A 17,740-nucleotide genomic window follows, 5' to 3' on the forward strand; every position below is an offset into this window, starting at 1 on the left:
ATGGCTTATATTTAGAAAACAAAATTATAAAAAAAAAAAAAAAATCGTTTGCTATCACCCAGAGTTAGCCATTGTTAACATTTTGCTGTGTTTCTCTTTTATTTTCCTGCCAAATCACATATAATTTTTTAAGCGTGGGTATTACCTCATATACAGTTTTCTGTCCTGCTTTTTTCACTTGAAATTAGGTATTAAACATTTTTTCATGTCAGCAAAATTCCATTGAAATGTTTTAATAATATCATATTCCATTTTGTTTTATGGATTTACCATAATACATGCAACCTATTCCTTTCGCTGAGCAGTCGTGTCCTTTCTCCTTGTTTTGCTATTATGTATAATGCTGTAGAGGATATCCTCCGAAGGGGCTTTTGTATTTCTAAGTGTTTCCTTACAACAGTTTCCCAGAATTACAAGTCTAGGTTCAGAAATCCTGGCCACATTCTATTACCCTTTCGGATTCTAGGTTTTGACTCATTTTAACTCAGGCACCAGGGAAGGTATCCTTGGACAATCATGACTTCTAAGCCATCAAGAAAGCTTCAGGCGTATCCCAGCTAGCAACACACCAGCCCGGTGAGGAAGAGACTAGAAAGTGGAAGTGATGTGGTTGTGGAATACAGGTGAGGTTCAGTGGAGTGGAGTCCGGAGCCCAGGACCGAGAAAGAATTCTTGAGGCGTCTTTGGTGCAGAATGGTGGTTTATGAAAGCACGGGGACAGGACCTGCGGGCAGAAAGAGGTGCTGCCCTGGGTTGCGAGGGGTAGCTGATTATAGTTGGGGGAGGTAAGGAAAAAGGGAGGTTTCAAGAGAGTACTTTCATATGTTAAAGAAGACTCACAGGACACCGGAGGCCTTGCCATTGTCCAGTTAAGGTTTTTTCCCCTCTAGTAAGGCATTAATGTGAAGATAGTTGGGAACTTCCTGGAGGCTGCAGATTATAAGGACATTTAATTGTATCTACATTTCCTTCTGGAAGCTAGGTTGCTGATAGAAATGCTTTGCTCTAGTAGACTGCTAAGACATCTGTAAACTGAGGGAAACTCAAGTCTTAAAGGATTGTGGTCTCGATAGGTTAACTATCTTTTTCCTTTCGGGCAGCCGGGAATGCCTGAGGAATGTCACATACATCCCATGGGAGGGGGGAGAGGTTGTGGGGTGTCAGTTTCTGCTTTGTCCTCAGCTTGCCTATGTTCCCTCATCAGAAGGGTTAGCCAGCAGGCTGGCGGGGGGGGGGGTGCTGTTGGTGAGGGGATACAGGGTCGCGAGTGACCTATCACATCAACAGCCCCTTTAACAACATCTGCCAACAGCACAATTTGGTATGAACTCCACGCCAGGGAGTGGCCTTTCAAGACGCAACCAGCAGAGGCAATAATCTGGCAAATGGGCACAGGCATGAAACCCAACCTCAGCCAGATCGGCATGGGAAAAGAAATCTCGGTAAGTCCTGGGAGAGTGCCAGCTCTGGGGGACAAGGAGAGAGGTAGACACAGTTCGGGGCCGCCTTTTTCCTGTGTGTTAAGGTTACAAATGCTTCCCCAGAGGGTGGCACAAAAGCCTGTCCACAGCCTTGTCAGATGGTGATTTGGAGCTTGGGAGGTGAAGTTTCTGAACTATGCCTGCAATTCGGGTTCTCGCCTCAAGGGTGCAGTAGCACTTGGCCAGATTTTTCCTAGCAATGGATTGCTGCATTAAGTAGAACCAGGGAATCCCACTTTTTCTGTTACTTTTGAAAGATATTCATTAAAATATTACCCATACCCAATGATTCTAATTTTATTTGCTTCTACATAAAAATGTTTAAGGCATGATCCAACTCAGAACAAGATATACACACACAGAGAAGCCTGACTATAAATTAATAGTCACCCTCTAAAACACAGAAGGAAGAGTGCTGTCTTTTGATCAGAAGACGGATAAGTCAGGGAAGGAGTAATTATCTGGTATGTTTTTAAGGACTACCTGTATCTAGGTTTCCTTTCTCAGGTGAGGTGATTATTACAAGGAACTTTCCACTCTTTAACTTTGAAGAGCATTTATGGTATTGAGATGTGGCTAGAGACCTCAGGATTCACTTTTCTCCCACCCTTTGAGAAAAAAAAAAATGGCCAAGAAACTCCTTGGGGAGCATTACTGATCTCAGCGTATCCTAGATCTTCTAGAACAGGACCTACCTAGTTTGCTATATGGGCTCATGAGTTAGATGAGTGGTAGGATGGATAAATGGATGGAAGGAAAGACAGAAAAATGATAGATAGATAGATAGATAGATAGATAGATAGATAGATAGATGATAGATAGATAAGGATGAATGCATGAATTGGGATGGATGGATGGATGGATGGATGGATAATGGGGGAATATGAAAGTGGGGCAAATGGATAGACAAATGGACAGACCCAACGAGATGCCAAAGGGTATCAAGACATCACCATTTACATTAAATCACCACATGTTGGCTTCTTTTAGGACATTCTTCTCTTTTGCTGGGCCTTCGAACAAGAAGAAAGACCTACCTTCACTAAGCTCATGGACATGCTGGAGAAACTGCCAAAGCGAAACCGCCGTCTGTCTCACCCCGGACATTTCTGGAAGTCTGCAGAGTAGGTGTTCTCCTTTAGTATCTCTCCCCATTGCCTTTGTCCTCTGGCCTTTGCCGCCTTTTTGCTCCCCTCACCCAGACCTCGGCCAACCATCTCCTTTCCATGCACCCACCTCCCTCCCCCTGGCCACCAGCCTTCCCTACCGGGTTCCTGTTCAGAATCTGCCATCCAGGCCTTGGTCCCTGTTGCTACCGTGGCTACTTCCTCGCCTATCTCTTCCTGATGAAGGTTGGTGCCCCAGTGAGTCTGGTCCTCAGGTGCAAGGTGATGCCCTGAACGCACCAAGCCCCGAGTCCACTACTCGGCAGACTCCTCCAGGAGGCCTGGCTTTCAGGAACTCTCCCCTCCAGGGCCAGCAACCTGTCCCCACCATGGCATCTCACAGCTTCCAGAACTCTTTGTCACATGAAGACAGGAGCAGGGAAGGTTCTCAGCTTCTGCTGGCCCTAAGTGTCTCTCTGGCTTCCTCCTTGGAGGCTCTGTGCCCCTCCCCCTCTTCATTCTTGACATAGATCAGTGGTTCTCGATGAGGTAATTCATGGGGCATCCCTCTGGGGGCCTCCCTCCCAGGCCCAGCCTCAGGGGTTTCTCCAGAAGGTGAGAGCAAGACAGGCCCAGATGAGGCTGCCAAGAGGTCCCTGCTCCCCTCTGCCCTGCCGTTCCAGGCACACATGGTTGTGCACACTCACACCGAACACAGCCAGGCACACACACACACACACACACACACACACACACACACACACAGTTCCATGGCACACCAGAGCAGTTGTCAGCATCTCACCACAGGACCCAGGAGGCCCCCGGCTACCCCTCACCCCACCGTTTGAGCTTGCTGAGCCTGGAGGACATAATCGCTTCTTCCCCCAGGGGCTCAGCCTTTCCCTAGACAAGTGAAAAGAGCACAGACCTCCTGTGTCAGACAGACAGGGATTGGAACCTCCACTCTACCACTTCATAGCTGTGTGGCCTTGGGCAGGTTACTTGGCCTCTCTGAGCCGCAGTGTCAGCCTCCAAAGAACGAGGGCGGCAGACGGCTCTAGCAGGAGTGCGCTGAGGATGCCGTCAGTCATGCGCTGGGGCAGCTGGTACAGTGTGACCCCCGCAGCAGGTGTTCCGGATACTTGAGCAGCCTTTGTCTGCCGGCAGGGAGGACCAGCTGCATTCTGCTGGCCTTCCAGGACTGGGAATGTCCTGAATGTGAAAACAGAGGGAGGGAGGCTCTCACAAGCGAGGACTCTCTCCAGCTAACCAGGTGCAGGCAAGTTGGCCAATGAGTGTCGGAGCTCTGAGCGGGGTCCCAGGAGTGCCTGGTGTTACAAACCCCAAGAGTCATTTGGGCCATTACCCTGTAGCCTCTGCTTTTCCAGGGGTCAGGGAGGAGAGAGCAGGAGTGAACTGAACAGAGGGGCGTAAAGCTCCCTGGTGGGAGGGAGAGCAGGGGGCCTTCTTTTCTATTTTTTTTCTGTGCAGTTGGGCTGAAACACAGGGAGCTAGAGACCCTGTGGTCTGGCAGGTCCTTGAAATTTTCAACTCATTCACTTCTTTACTCTGTCTTTGTGTATGAATACCTGCCGTGCCGGACTGTGTTCTAGGAGTGCAAATACAAGGGGGACAAAGTCAACCAGCAACCTGACCTCATAGGGCTTACCTTCCAGAGCAGGTACAATAGGCAGGTAAACGGGTTTTGCAAGCGTCATCATTTCAGATGAAGTTGTGTTGAAAAGACAATAAAACAAGTTTGCGATAGTGATGACTGGGGGCTTTGGTTGGAAGGGAGGGGTCAGGGAATAGCCCTTGGAGGAGGTCATGTGAAAACAAAGCCCTTGGGAGGAATCCAGGCTCCCACGGGGGAAATCTGAGTCCTCCGGGTGAGAGCGAGCCTACAGAGGTGGCAGAACAGATAGGAAGTGGATATGACCAGGCCATGGCGGGTAGGAGGGAGAGGAATAGAAGGTGAGGTCAGGGGTGGCCAGAGGCCAGGTGGGCATGGTAGGAGTTGGGGTTTATTCAGAGGATGACTGAGTATCGCAGAAACTTTTGCAGAACCGGAAGGCCCCCAGGAGGACAGGTGGTCCCACACCTGCTCTCCCCCAGGGTCATCGAGTGAAGGTCATGGGGGGCGGTGTAGAGGGCTTTTCCTTTATGGAATAGCTGGCATTGGGCTTGGGGGTCCAGAGATCTGAGGGCAACAACTCCGACTTCTGTCCCTACCCACTGTGTCACTTGGGGTCCTCTGTTTGTTGCCTGGAGCAGCCATTTTCTTGGCCATAGATTCATCATGTCTGCCACTGGTGCAGGAATAGGGCACAGACACCACACACGTTTGCATCCATCAGATAGGTAATCCCCAGGACTTTTCTACTTTGACACTAAGGAACAAAGATGACTTCTGTTCCTTTCAGGCTTCAACTCATAGTGTCTTTTCATATTTGGAGAGGGATTACCTATCTGATGGATGCAAACATGCATGGTGTCTGTGCCCTATTCCTGCACCTGTGGAAGACATGACGAATCTATCACAGCACATCCACCATCACTCAGCCCTCCTGGTAGCCACCGCCAGTTACTCAGAATCGATGCATGGGATGCCTTCTTTGGGTCTATTTGATCCAATCTCCTTTTCCATATGGAGGAAGTCTGGCCCAGAGACATTCAGGAACTCAACCACATCTATTTGGGGTGTTGACAAAGCTGGGAACGCAGGTCAGGCTCCAACTCCCTAATCTGAAATTTTCTCTCCCCACAACATCAGGCCCTGTGGTTCCCTCGGTCATACTCATCTGGCTTGGAGATGATCACTCCAGTGGTGTGGTCAATGTTGGAGTCCTTCCAGAAGCCTGCTGTGTCAGCAGTGGATTGGCAGAGGGCTTGGCTAAAATAGGTCCTATCTAGGCCTTGATAATCCACGGAGGGGACCAACCAGGAGGTCTCTACTGCAGCCAGCATGTCGCAAGGACATGAGAGGCTAACTCCAAACTTACCTCTGGGGTCTTGGGTTTGCCCCTCCTTAGTGGGTCCCACTTGAGGAGCTGGGGTTTCCAGAATCCCCATATGGCTTAGCACATGGTGACCTGGAGACAAGATTGGGACAAGCCTGCATTCCAGAGCAGTGTGTCTTGAAGTTTCATATGCATCCCAAACACCCGGGAATTGCAGATTCCCATTGTGTAGGTCTGGGGTGGGGCCCGAGATTTGGCCCCGAGGTGATGCTGGTCATGCTGGTCATGCTGGTCCCCCGACCACCCTCTGAGTAACGAGAGTCCAGACCTATGCTGCCCGACGGTGGTCACTCCCCACGCGTGGCTCTTAAACACTCAAAATATGGCCAGATGAGATGTCCTGTGAGTGTAAAATCCACACGAAATTTTGAAGACTTAGGATAAAAAAAAAGACATAAAGTAATTTGTCCCTTTACACAGATAGGACTGATGATATGTTGAAATTCTAGTGTTTGGGATATATTGGGTTAAATAAAATATACTATTAAGTTCACCTTTTTCTTTAGCCTTTTAAAATATGACTAGAAAATTTATGACTTCTGTAACTTGCATGGCATTTCTTTTTTTAAAAAACAGCTTTGTTGGGATATAGTTCACATATCATATAATCCTCCTGCTTAAAGTATATAATTCTGAGGGTTTTGGTATATTACATTATTTTTGAAAATTGTGGTAGAGGGGGCACCTGGGTGGCTCAGTCGGTTGAGTATCGACTCTTGACCTCTGCTCAGGTTGTGAGTTCAAGCCCACACTGGGTGTGGAGCCTACTTAAAAAAAATTGTGGTAGAGGGGCACCTGGGTGGCACAGCGGTTAAGCGGCTGCCTTCGGCTCAGGGCGTGATCCCGGTGTTATGGTATCGAGCACCACATCAGGCTCCTCCGCTGTGAGCCTGCTTCTTCCTCTCCTACTCCCCCTGCTTGTGTTCCCTCTCTCGCTGGCTGTCTCTATCCTGTCGAATAAATAAATAAAATCCTTAAAAAAAAAATTGTGGTAGAATATATATAACATACAATTTGCCATCTTAGCCACTTTTAAGTGGGCCAGTCGGTGGCATTGATCACATTCACAGTGTTGTGCAACCATGACCACCATTTCCAAAACCTTTTGCCCCTCCGAACACCAGCTGTACCCATTGAACAGTAACTCCCGGTGCCTCCTCCCTCCAGCCCCCAGGAAGCTCTCGCCTACCTCCCATCCCTGTGAACTTGCCTAGTCTAGATATTTCTTACTGTGGAATCCTACAGTATTTGTTCTCTTGTATCTGGGGGTCTTCACATAGCATGTCTTCAAGGTGCATCCACAGTATGGGATGTATTGGAACGTTTCTCCTTTCCACGGCTGAGTACTATTCCGTCGTATGTACGTTCTGTGTTTGGCTTGTCCTTCCATCTGTTGGTGAATACTTCATGTGTTTGCACTCCAGCTGCTGTGAATAATACTGCAGTAACAGTGGTGTACGAGTATCTGTTGGAGTCCCTGCTTCCGATTCTTTTAAATAGCGCTGTATGTCCATTGCACACCATGGGTCTAGATCATCACCACGACCACCGGCATGACCCCCATCATCTGGGTACCACTTATTAGACATGTGTGATGGGTACCGTGTCAAGCATTCTATCTGCATTGTCTTGCTGACTCCTCCAAGCTCCCCCTAGGAGGCAGGCACTATGACTGTTTTACTTAGAAGAAAACCAAAGCACAGAGAGGCTAAGTACCTTCCAAGAGGTCACACAGCTAGTAAGGAGGAGAGCAGGCCTTGGAACCCACGTTGGTCTGGACGCGAAATCCATGATCTTGACCCCTGTACTCTGCTGCCTTCTATATAAAGATTACCTGCGTACCTTCAGGGTTCTTTCCAGAACCATGCTGGGAAGTGGGTGCCAACATCTGCCATGATTGCCCAGATCCTGGCTCAACGGTGGTCAGCAAAGCCTCTGCTTATAGCAGGAGTGCATGGTGTGGCTCCTGGTCTCACCTCCCCTTCCTGTATTTCCAGCCCTTACCGAGCATGCTCAGTGCAGCTCGCGGCATCAGCCCTGCCCACATGCTGGGGACCCCCCCTAGTCCAGAGGCTACCTGCTCAAGTGGGAAGAGTTCTAGGTTCAAATCCTGACCCTGCTGCTTCCTGGCTGTGCACCCTCGGGCAAAACACTTAACCTCTCTGAGCCTCCATTGTCTCATCTGTAAAAAGGGCATAAAGTGCCTATCTTGCAGGCTATTGTCAGGTTTAAATGAGATCAGGTACGTGAACCCAGTACATGGTAGGGCCTCAGTATAAATGGGTGTCCCTTCCAGCTTTTCTTATACAGGACAGGAACAGCTCACCTCAAGCCTCCTAGCCCACCGAGAGGGTGTTCATTCACCAAAGACGACATTGCTGTATCTAGTGACCTCTTCCCCTTCTCTTCTCTCCCCACTCCAGGCTGTGACCATTGGACAAAGGGACAGCACTCAGCTGCCTCAGCCCCCGAGCCACCTCTCCTTCCCTGCTCTGCCCTCTGCCAGCTCAGGAGGCCAGAGGCTCACCATCAGAGGGTACTGACCCCGGCCGGCCTGGGAGCACTGCACGACCGAGCTCGGCAGCGTCCCCACACCCCAGACCCATGCCCTTCTGCCCAGGCTGGGTTGGGGACCCCTGAGCTAGGACTTACCGGGACCAGCCAGGGAGACGCAGGATTGATTCTTGAGGCCCAGAGGCCGTGTCGAGAAGAGAACTGGAGGCTGAACGTGGAGCCCCTGGGCCACGGGGAGGAGGGCAGAAGGCCCACGTGGGCAGGCTCGCAGGACCGGTCTGTGCGTACATGTGTGTCTCCGTGCGCGACGCTGTTTGCTTTCGATCCCCCATGGCAAGCAAGAGCCCCCGGCTGCCCCAGCCCTGGAGCGCCCCACGGCTGACTCGGTCCCTGGGTGGTGGGTTCTAGATGTGCCCTCTTTAAAGATGGGGTGGGGTGGGGAGCTGAGCACCAACTTCGTGGAGGCCACGGGGCCAAGACCTGGGCTGGGGAGCTCAGCTGTTTGTTTGTAAACATCTGTTCTCGGAGGCTCCCACCCAAGCCTGTCATGATCTGTGGCTCTGTTGAGCATAGCTCCGAAGTGCACAAAGCAGTCTTGCACGTCCTTGGGTCCTGGGTCTCTCCGGGGCATGGTTCCCCACTTCTGCCACCTTCTCCTGTTCTGTGAGAGCGCCGTCCTTTTCGCCTCACTGCCCCCGTGTGCTCCCCTGCCATTTGAAAAGCACAGTGGCTTCCTGGCCAAGATGACTTCTGAGGGCTCCTTGCAGCTCGCCTTCTTCCTTGACACCCCCTGAAGTCTGGGCCCTGAGAACTGGGGGACTGGGGAGGAAGTTCTAGGACCTTCCTTCTCTCTCCTCCTGCTCTGGCGTTGACACCAGCTAAGTTTGCCCAGCACAGCGGCGGACGCGGTCCCTGATAGATGTGTGTTGGATTACATGGTGTATGTGCAGCGTCTTGTTTGCAAGGGATCCCCCTCTTTCACCCTTAGTAAGTCCTCTCGGGGTGGCAGGGAGGGAGGGTGTAGAGAGAGGTCGTGCGTTCTCAGCTGCAGCCTGGTGCCGAGTCCCGGAGTGGTTTCCCCACGAGGGGTCTGCCCGCGCTTGCTCAGTGCTCATGCCTTCCATCCCTCCCTCTTGCTCCCTCCTGGGCTGGTGGCTTTTCCCAGCCACCTTGGGGTCAAGTGTTGTGCAGAAAGGATCCAGGAAGCAGGTCGGGCAGGCAGAGTAATGCGGCGAGCCTCTTGTCTTACGTTCTTATGTTCCAGCCCTTATGAGGGGATGTCTTCTGTTCCCAAAGCCCATCTGACCTGGCACCAAAAGGAAAGCTGTCCCCCAAGCAGGGCGGTAGCAGGGCAACTGGGCAGCAGGCAGGATGCCCAGGGTCAGCCCACAGCCTCTCTGTCCTCCCTGGGCACTGCCCAGGCTTGGTTTTCTTCTGGTCAGCTACCTTATCCTGACATCCCCCTCCCAGAGAGGGGACCTAAGACTTCACAAATCCTACCTGAGCTCAGACTCAATATCGTCGTTCCCACCTTGGGTGGTCCCCAGACTGATTCATACTCTGGGGGCCAAGCCTGCTTCCAAACTGGGAAAAATAATAAGATAGTGATGCTTCTGGAGCCTCTGGCCAGGGGTACCCCTGAACCTCCCAGAGGGCCTTCCTGAATGGGCTCCCACCTGCACAGGACCAGACACTAAAGGCCCCCCTGTGGGCTGTTCCTAAGTGGATGTACCTCTTCTGGGGACTTCTATTACTATGGCTCTTGGCTCAACATTCGTGTATCTCGGGGCCGTTTTATACACATCCGCACAAATCCCAGCAAGCCACCTGGTGGACCAACCCCCAACGTGGGCTTGGGCCTGCCTCGGCTCTACCCCGCGGCTCCCCAAAAGCCTGAAATCCAATCCTGGCTCCTCTTTAATCCAACCAGGACTTCTGGGGTCCATGGACCCCAGTCTTTGTCGCAGACCAGAGTGTGGGAAGAGAAATGAGGAAGGGAAGGAGCAGACAGGACCCAGCCACCCTGCAGCTGAAATGCTCACCAGGACTGCTCCCTCCTGCGGCTCTCATTTCCAGAATTCACTCACATGGCCACCCAGAGCCCTTGGCAAGACCCCAGGTGGGGGAGAGGGGTCTCCAAAGACTGATTTTTCCATCCGTTCATAAGTACCAGCTTAAGATTAAGGACGAGGTCTGAGGGACCCAGGGGGATTCCCCAGCCTTCCCTGCTCCCCAGGAGCCTCTCTGCTTTGCAAAACAGGGTTCCTTGGGTCTGCCCTTGGCCCCACATCACCTGCTCTTGACTTCTCCCTCTTCACCCACGTCCTTACTTTGCCCCCACCTTCCTCAGTCTCCCCAGCGGCCAGGCTTCCAAAGCCCCTCCCTGCCGTCCTGCTTCTGGGGACACCACCCCGAATTGTTTAGAGGGCAGTTTTCACTTGCGGACATTACAATTCAGGAAGAACCAAACCTCTGCTCTCCCTGCTGACCTCAATCTTATTCATGAGTCAAGTGTTGGGAGGAGGTCACATTCATTAATCTTTTGCGAGGGGAAAAAAAAAGGAGGTGTGTGTATGTTTACACAGTAATTGTCAGCCTCGCCTGTGACTCATTCTATAGAAACCACACAACCAAGCCTGTGTGTGTGCACACACACACTGTGTGTGTGTGTGCAGGTGCCCCATGCCCGACAGCGAGTTGTTTATCTCTAGGCCCTGCTTGGAGCAAACCCTCACCTACACAGCCTTCCCAAGTGCATCGGTCCCCAGAGTGAAGATGCCCCGGGAAGCCTTGACCTTGCCTTCTTGAAGGGCACGTCATGGATTTGCACCTTGAATGCCACCCAACTTCCCCGGCCGTGTGCATTTCCTACGATGGGATCCCTTTCCAGGGGGCACCCCCTTGGCCATATGTGGGAATATCCCCATGCCTGAAGCTGGAGACTCAAAGTCTTTACTTAATTCTGTTTTGTCCTGGTTTTTCCTTTTGCTGGTCGAAGGGGGAAACCCCATCTTGCCACAGAGCTCCCCCTCTTTCTGGCTGCTTGGTCCATAGGAGCCCTGGATTGATCTCTTGATAACTAGACTTTGTATCCAGGATACCTGGTCCTGCCCCTTTCCCACCCCACCCCCACAAAACCAGACATAATCTCNCCCCGCCACTGCCAGGGGCTGATCATCTAAGGAAACACCCAGGAAATGGTATACACTTGGCCCAGGCCCCGCCCCCATCTTGCAAAATCTAGAACTGGGGTCGGCAAAGTATGGCCTGGGGCCATATCCAAACCCCCCCAATAGTTTTTACATTCTCTAATAGGGAAAAAACCAGAAGAATATTTCACAATACATGAAAGCTCTATAGAATTCATAAGTCAATAAACAAACTTGTAACACAGACAGTGTGGCCCATAAAGCTAAAAATATGTATAAGCTTGCCCTTGACAGAAGACAGTTGCCAACCTCTGATCTAGGGGACGGCCTCACTGGAGAAGAACCTTGCATATGGCTCCCAGGGGAGGAACATGAGCCAGGTTGGGAGTTAGAGGGGCAGAGAACTCGTTCCAGTGGGGAAAGAACTTTCTAACAGCTTGCCCCGAGATGCCAGGCGGGCCGCCTGGGGAGGTCGGAAGCTCCCTGTCCTTGGAGAGGGCTGGGCAGACATGGAGACCGCTAGGTGTGCGTGATAAAGAGGGAACTCAGGCTTTGGAGGATGGAAGGATGGAAGGTTTGGAGGATGGAAGGTTCTATTTAAGGTTCTGTTGTAGCTCAGGCCGACGTGTAAAGAATACCTTCGGGGGGACTTTCACTGCAGAAAGTGATGTCTCACGGTTCTGGGGGCTAGAAGTCCAAGACCGAGGTGTCGGCAGGAATGGTTTCTCCTCAGACCTCCCTCCTCGGCTTTCAGTCAGCCTGCCTCTCGCTGCGTGTTCCCGTGGCCTTTTCTCTGGGCCCACACAACCCCAGTGTCTGTCTCTCTTACGGGACACTAGTCGGATTGGATGGGAGACCATCCTTAGGACCTAATTTCATCTTAATTACCTCTTTCAAGGCCCTGTCTCCAGTTACAATCACCTTGGTAGTTAGGACTTCGACCTACGAATCTGGGGGGCTAGGGTGAGGTGTGCGTTGCGGCCCCGGGGGCACAATTCCATTCCTCATGAAGACCCTTGATATTCCTGAGACTGTGATTGGAGGGACCTTCTGGGCGACACTCCTATTCCTGGCTTTTGTTCCCACGCTGCACTCAACCTTGAGTCCCCAGATTTGCCCTCCCCGTCCCCATTCCCTGCCAGCCTTCCCTTCACCTCCCCCACCCCTCCCCCCAAGGACCGGTCTTGTTCCAGATACTCAGGCCCCAAGGACCACCATGACAAAGCCCACCAACTTGGCAGCTTTAAATGGCGGAATGGGTTCTCTCACAGCTCTGGAGGCTGGAAGCCTAAAATCAGGGTGTCGGCAGGGCCACACTCTGACCCCCCCTCTGCAAGGGAGTCCTTCCTTGGCCTCCTCTTCTGAGCTCCTGGTGGGTTGCTGGTTATCTTTGGCATTCTTTGGCTGTGGATGGATCTCTCCACCTCTGATTCCAAACTCCCGTGGCCTTCCTGCGCGCCCGTCTTCCCACAGCCGTCTTCACATGAGGCCACCACCCCACTCAAGTCTGACCTCACCTTAACTAATTACAGCTGCAACGACCTGATTTCCAAGTAAGGTCACGTTTTGAGGGACTGGGGTTTAGGACCTCACCATATCTTTTGTGTGGGGGGGGGTGTGGAGGGACACAATTCAACCCATAACACCCTTTACGGAGCTTTCTCTCGTGCCTTGACTGGTCACCGTGGTCCTTCCACAGCAGACCTCCTGGCAGAGAGATCCCAGAACCCCTTGGCCACGAGGGTCAGGACACTGATGTTGCTCTTACCAAATCTGACACCTTCATCCCTGGGTCTGATAGTCCTGGACGTCATCTGCAGGGCCCGGGGTGGGCAGCCTGTCTGTTGTGTGATGCTCGCTGGACCACGGAACCAGTGTGCCTCAGCCCAGTCTGGAGTGCTTGGTGGCGAGCCACTGGCTTTTATTCATGCTCTTGCTCAGTGGCAGACGGACGGAGCCTGTGAGCCGTGCACTTGCTGCGTCCTTTTTGGGCTGTGCCTGTGAGGTTTTGAGCGGACTCAGGCAGATGCGCCCCCTGGGCCCCAGCCTCCGCGGACTTCCCACCGCAGCCGTCAGCAAATGCAGTGTGGGCTTCAGACCAGAGTCTTGAAGGTTCTCATTCTCCCCGACTCTCTCCATGTCATGCCAGGGGGGCCACCTTCCTCTCCGGTCACTGCTTCTGATGGTCAGCTCAAATGACCGGTTCCTGCCTGAGGTCCTGCCAGCCACGCCGTTCTCCAAACAGCGGGGAGAGAGAGTCGGGGGGGAACCAGGTCTTTGCCTGATATACTGCCTGGCACAGAGTAGGTGCTCAGTAAATACTTACAGAATGCAGAGAGGGGGCGAGGCACTGGCACAGGGGGGAAGACGCCCCTCCTTGCAGGGAAGGCGGGGCTGGGCACTAATGGCATTCCCACAACCAGGCTCTGTGCTATGGATCCCGCATCACCCCGAATGAATTTGCCAGGTTCTGTGGATGTGACTTGTGAAGAGACCCATTGGCCGGGTGTCCCGGGGCATCTGAGCCCTGAGAGGCAAGAGTAGTGATCCATCATTTACAGCCTCTGCTCACTGAGCACTTACTATGTGCTGGGCCAACTGAATCCCCGTGATGGGACAGTTCTGGGAAGGAGGTACCCTTATCCCCATTTCACGGGTGAAGAAACTGCGGGAAATGCAAGCCAGCCTATTAAGAAGTAGAGCCAGCATTTTACATATGAGTCTTTGGCCTCATGCGTTCCTAGGTGCCCACCCCCGTTCGAGTGGTTTATGCCCCACTGCCCACTGGGAGGTTACTGGACCGGCCTCTGTGGTCACATGTAGCTTGTAACCAGGACAGAGGGAGAGAAAACAGGAAGTGATTGAAGGAGGGTACAGGAGAGGGTGGGGACCCCTGGAGGAGTTTGCACGGAAGCTCTCCCTTGTGTTCCCAGACTGACAGGCTGCCAGCAATGGCCTGGGTTTCCAGGAAGTGTGCGTCTGGGTTGGCAAAGCTGCTCCTGGGTCCCTCCAGCTCCCCTGATGTAAGCAGCCTGCACCTTGGCCCTTCCCTCTGCCTCTCTTGTGCTGGACTGAACATGTAACTGTGATCCTCTGTCCCAAGAAACTCACCAGTGAGTGCTCCTCCCTCTCAGGCGTGGGAAGGGCTCCTTCCTTCCTGCTCTTTGAGATCACATAGCCCCTTTCCCTAACACCCAGAATACGAAGGATTCATTTCCATGGGGCTGAGATGGCTGCTGTCCTTCTGTTGAGGACTGAGCTGAAGGAAATGGGCTTTGCCTGGACCATGTTCCACAGACCTTTAATTTCATAGCAGACTAGACAGAAAGAACGTTGCATTATAATAAGGGTCCTGGGACAAACATGCATCGGAAATGCTTAGGCAAAAGAGATTAAATTCTTTTTCTTGGTTGCAGGACTTATCAGAGAATTTAACCACACTACTGTGTGGTTAACATCTGTAAAACGCTGACAGCAGGCTACTCTTCCCAAGCTTTCTGAATCCACCATAAGATTAATCACTGTGAATTTGACTTGCTCTCTTGCACGGTCCTTTGAGAGCAAAGGCCAGCATGCTGGCCCACAGAAAAGAGCAGCTGATCCCCAGTATTTACAGACCACCTGCTCAGAGTTGGCCTCCCTGGGAGGCTGGCACTGTGCATGATGAACCTGGAAGGTGAACTAGATGCATCTGGGCAGAGAGATGATGCTGGGGATGGCCACTGGCCACCAGATGGCTCCTGCTTTTCCATCCCATACTGGTAGGAAACGGTGAGCCCCAGTAAACCTTGACCCTGCCACCCCGCATACTCTGCCCTGGCCTGCCGACCAATGTGGAAATAATAGACATGTCATGCCCTCGGGGTCAGCTAGTCTTCACCAGAATTTCTATCTCAACCAGGTTATTGGGATGAATATCTAGAACGATCTATATCTAGAAGATCTGGAAGAGTGATCTAGTCCAACGAGGGCAAATGGGTGCCATTTCTGCCACCGCTGCCCCCTCCTATACTCTGGCAGACATTGCTAATCAATCACAGCACACCTTTCTGCTGAGCACAGAGGCAGCCTCAGGGCATCAGAGTTGCCACTGGATGGGGACATGGGTAACCATCCCTGATCTCATGGCACCCCTCCTTTCAGAGAAGAAGGAACTCAGGCCCAGAGGGGAAGGTAAACTCTCCCAAGTTAGGTCCCTTCTTAGAGGCAGAGGTGGCTTTGGTCCTAAGGCCTTGGAAACTTCCAAAAGCCCAGTCATTTGAAGTCTTGGCTGTAGCTGGTGACAGTCTATAAGGACCTTGCAGAAGTTTATTTTCAGTCCAGAAATTTGGAAAATGCAGAAAGAAAGATTCTGTCCTTAAGACCCAGGGTATGATCCTGTTCGGTCATCTGCCTGCTTGGAGAGACATCATTTATCTTCCAGCGAATGGCTTCTCCTCCAGGCCTGAGTGCTGCCATCAACCACATAACAGCTGGGCTGGAAGGTCTGGGGACCTTAAGGAAGTTCAGTGTGTGTGTACGTGTGTGATACAAGCAGGGGAACAGGAAGGGCTGTTCTTGGAGCAGCTTGTAAAAAAGTTTCTGTGGTTCAATCTGGACATTTCTGAAGTGAAGAAGTGTTGCATATGGAGGGAAGGAAAAGGAACCTGACTCCAGTTGCTTCGGATTCTTCCCTGCAAGGAAGGCTCAAAATCTAATTTTCACCCAGGTGGAAATCCCTGGGGTCCTAGTGGACCACCAGCTCTACTCTTGAGCTCTTGAAATGCCTCTAATAACCAGCTGGGTGGCTGAGAGTACTTTCCGTCTGCTGCCTCTTCGCTTCCTTCCTCCCCTTATCCTTTACCACCACCACCACCACCTCCTGCCAGATAACATCTCCCCCCAGCCTGGCCCGTGAGCTGAGGAGAAAGTCACACAATAGTAGAGACAAAAAATAGCTGCCATGTATTCAGCTTAAATTAGCTCAGAAGAAAGGCTCCCTCCCTCCATTGAGCAGCAATTGTTTATGCCAACGTGCTATTTGCATCGTGCCTTCTTAGATTTGAAAGTCTAATGATTAAAAACAAATCTTAGTTTTTCTTTTTCACCACTTAAGGAAAAAAAAAAAAAAAAAACACAAACCACCAGCTTGGCTAGTTCTTCTCGTTTAAAAATACCCTGACTTCCAGAGCTGGAGTGAGGATTTTGGGAAGCCTGGTGCTAGGATGGCAGGAAGAAACACAGGCAGACAATAGACAGGCCTTTCTGGAGTGCTAAGTGACGAGCTGCTGAAGGAGGGGGCAGGGCCTTCGCATCCTCAAGCAGATGCCGACGTCCGGCTCGGTCCGGGATGGGGCTGGCTCATTTCGTCATCGGCCGTGTATCGATGGGTTATTTCTTGAGCGTACTACATCTAGGACTGTGGGTGTTCAGTGATGAGTGAAACAAAGTCATTCTGAGCTGAGATTCCAGGGGGGCAGATGGACAAGGGGTCACCCAGCAACATATGGACCACAACTCGCGGAAGCTTAGGGAAGGAAAACCCACACGGGGCCAGTAACGGGGGGGGCGCCGCGGAGGGAGCAGGTGCAAAAGTCTTTCTGAGGAGGCGACATTTGAGTGGAGATCTCAAGGAGGGCAAAGAGGAAGGGACAATCCTTCTAGGCCACGGTCTCTCAAACGTGGCTCTGTTGATATTTGGGACCATTTGTCGTGGCGGGGGCTGTCCTGTGAGTGGCAGTTTGTCAAGTAGCCATCCCTGGCCTCTACACACTAGAGGCCTGTGGCACCCTCCCTTTCCTGCCACGCCCAAGTTGTGACAACCAAAGATGTCTCTAGCCATTGCCCTACGTCCCCCGGAGGGCAGGGTAGGGGTTAGAATCACGCTGTCGTTGAGAACCACCGTTCTCAACAGAAGCAGCCGCAAACACAGAGACCCTGGGGGAGGGCGGAGGCCAGGGCCGGTGAGCAGGGCGGACAGGGGATGAGCTGCGGTGGGCATGGGGCCCGAGAGCTGGAGCATCTAGGCTGGGGAGGGTGTCGAAGGTCTTCTGAGGGCAGTGGCAAAGCACTGGGGGGTTTCAGGAACACCATGTCGCCATCTGATCGCGGCTGGTTTGAGCCAAGGCGTGAGGTCTTGACTATGCTGTCGCCTGGCCGGATCGCTAGGGTCCAGATGCAGCCTGCGGCTGTCTGCAGCCTTGCAGAGAAAGAGGAAATCAGAGGGAAACGGGAAAGCTCGAGGAGGAAGATCGTCAAGTGTCGAGGGCACAGAAATGGGTTTTAAAAGGATTATTTAGCGTCTTCAATGGTTTGAAGGCTGCCTAGGGAGGGAAGACGTTGACGGGCCGTTCCCCATCCACACGGATGAGACAAGGTGGGAAACCCCAGCTCACGTGGTCGGAAGTGACCCTCAGGCTCTCCCTGCCACATCCTCCCCTTCTTTCCATGGTGGTCCACTCCATCCTCCCATGCTCCTTCTACGAAGCAGC

The 17,740-nt window shown here is 52.2% G+C and overlaps 1 protein-coding gene across 1 annotated transcript in view; it reads left to right on the top strand.

The window, feature by feature from the left end:
- KSR2 (kinase suppressor of ras 2) overlaps positions 1-2,693 on the top strand; it is a 391,016-nt gene extending 388,323 nt beyond the window's left edge. The window contains exons 18-19 of the mRNA XM_040619875.1: positions 1,313-1,442; positions 2,472-2,693. Of these exons, the coding sequence (XP_040475809.1) occupies positions 1,313-1,442; positions 2,472-2,609 (268 nt within the window). The 3' untranslated portion in view covers positions 2,610-2,693. The remainder of the gene's footprint in view (positions 1-1,312; positions 1,443-2,471) is intronic.
- The last annotated feature ends 15,047 nt before the right edge of the window (positions 2,694-17,740 follow it).

This window comes from Ursus maritimus, unplaced genomic scaffold (genome assembly GCF_017311325.1).
Source record: "Ursus maritimus isolate PB19 unplaced genomic scaffold, ASM1731132v1 scaffold_33, whole genome shotgun sequence".
NCBI classification, from domain to species: Eukaryota; Metazoa; Chordata; class Mammalia; order Carnivora; family Ursidae; genus Ursus; species Ursus maritimus.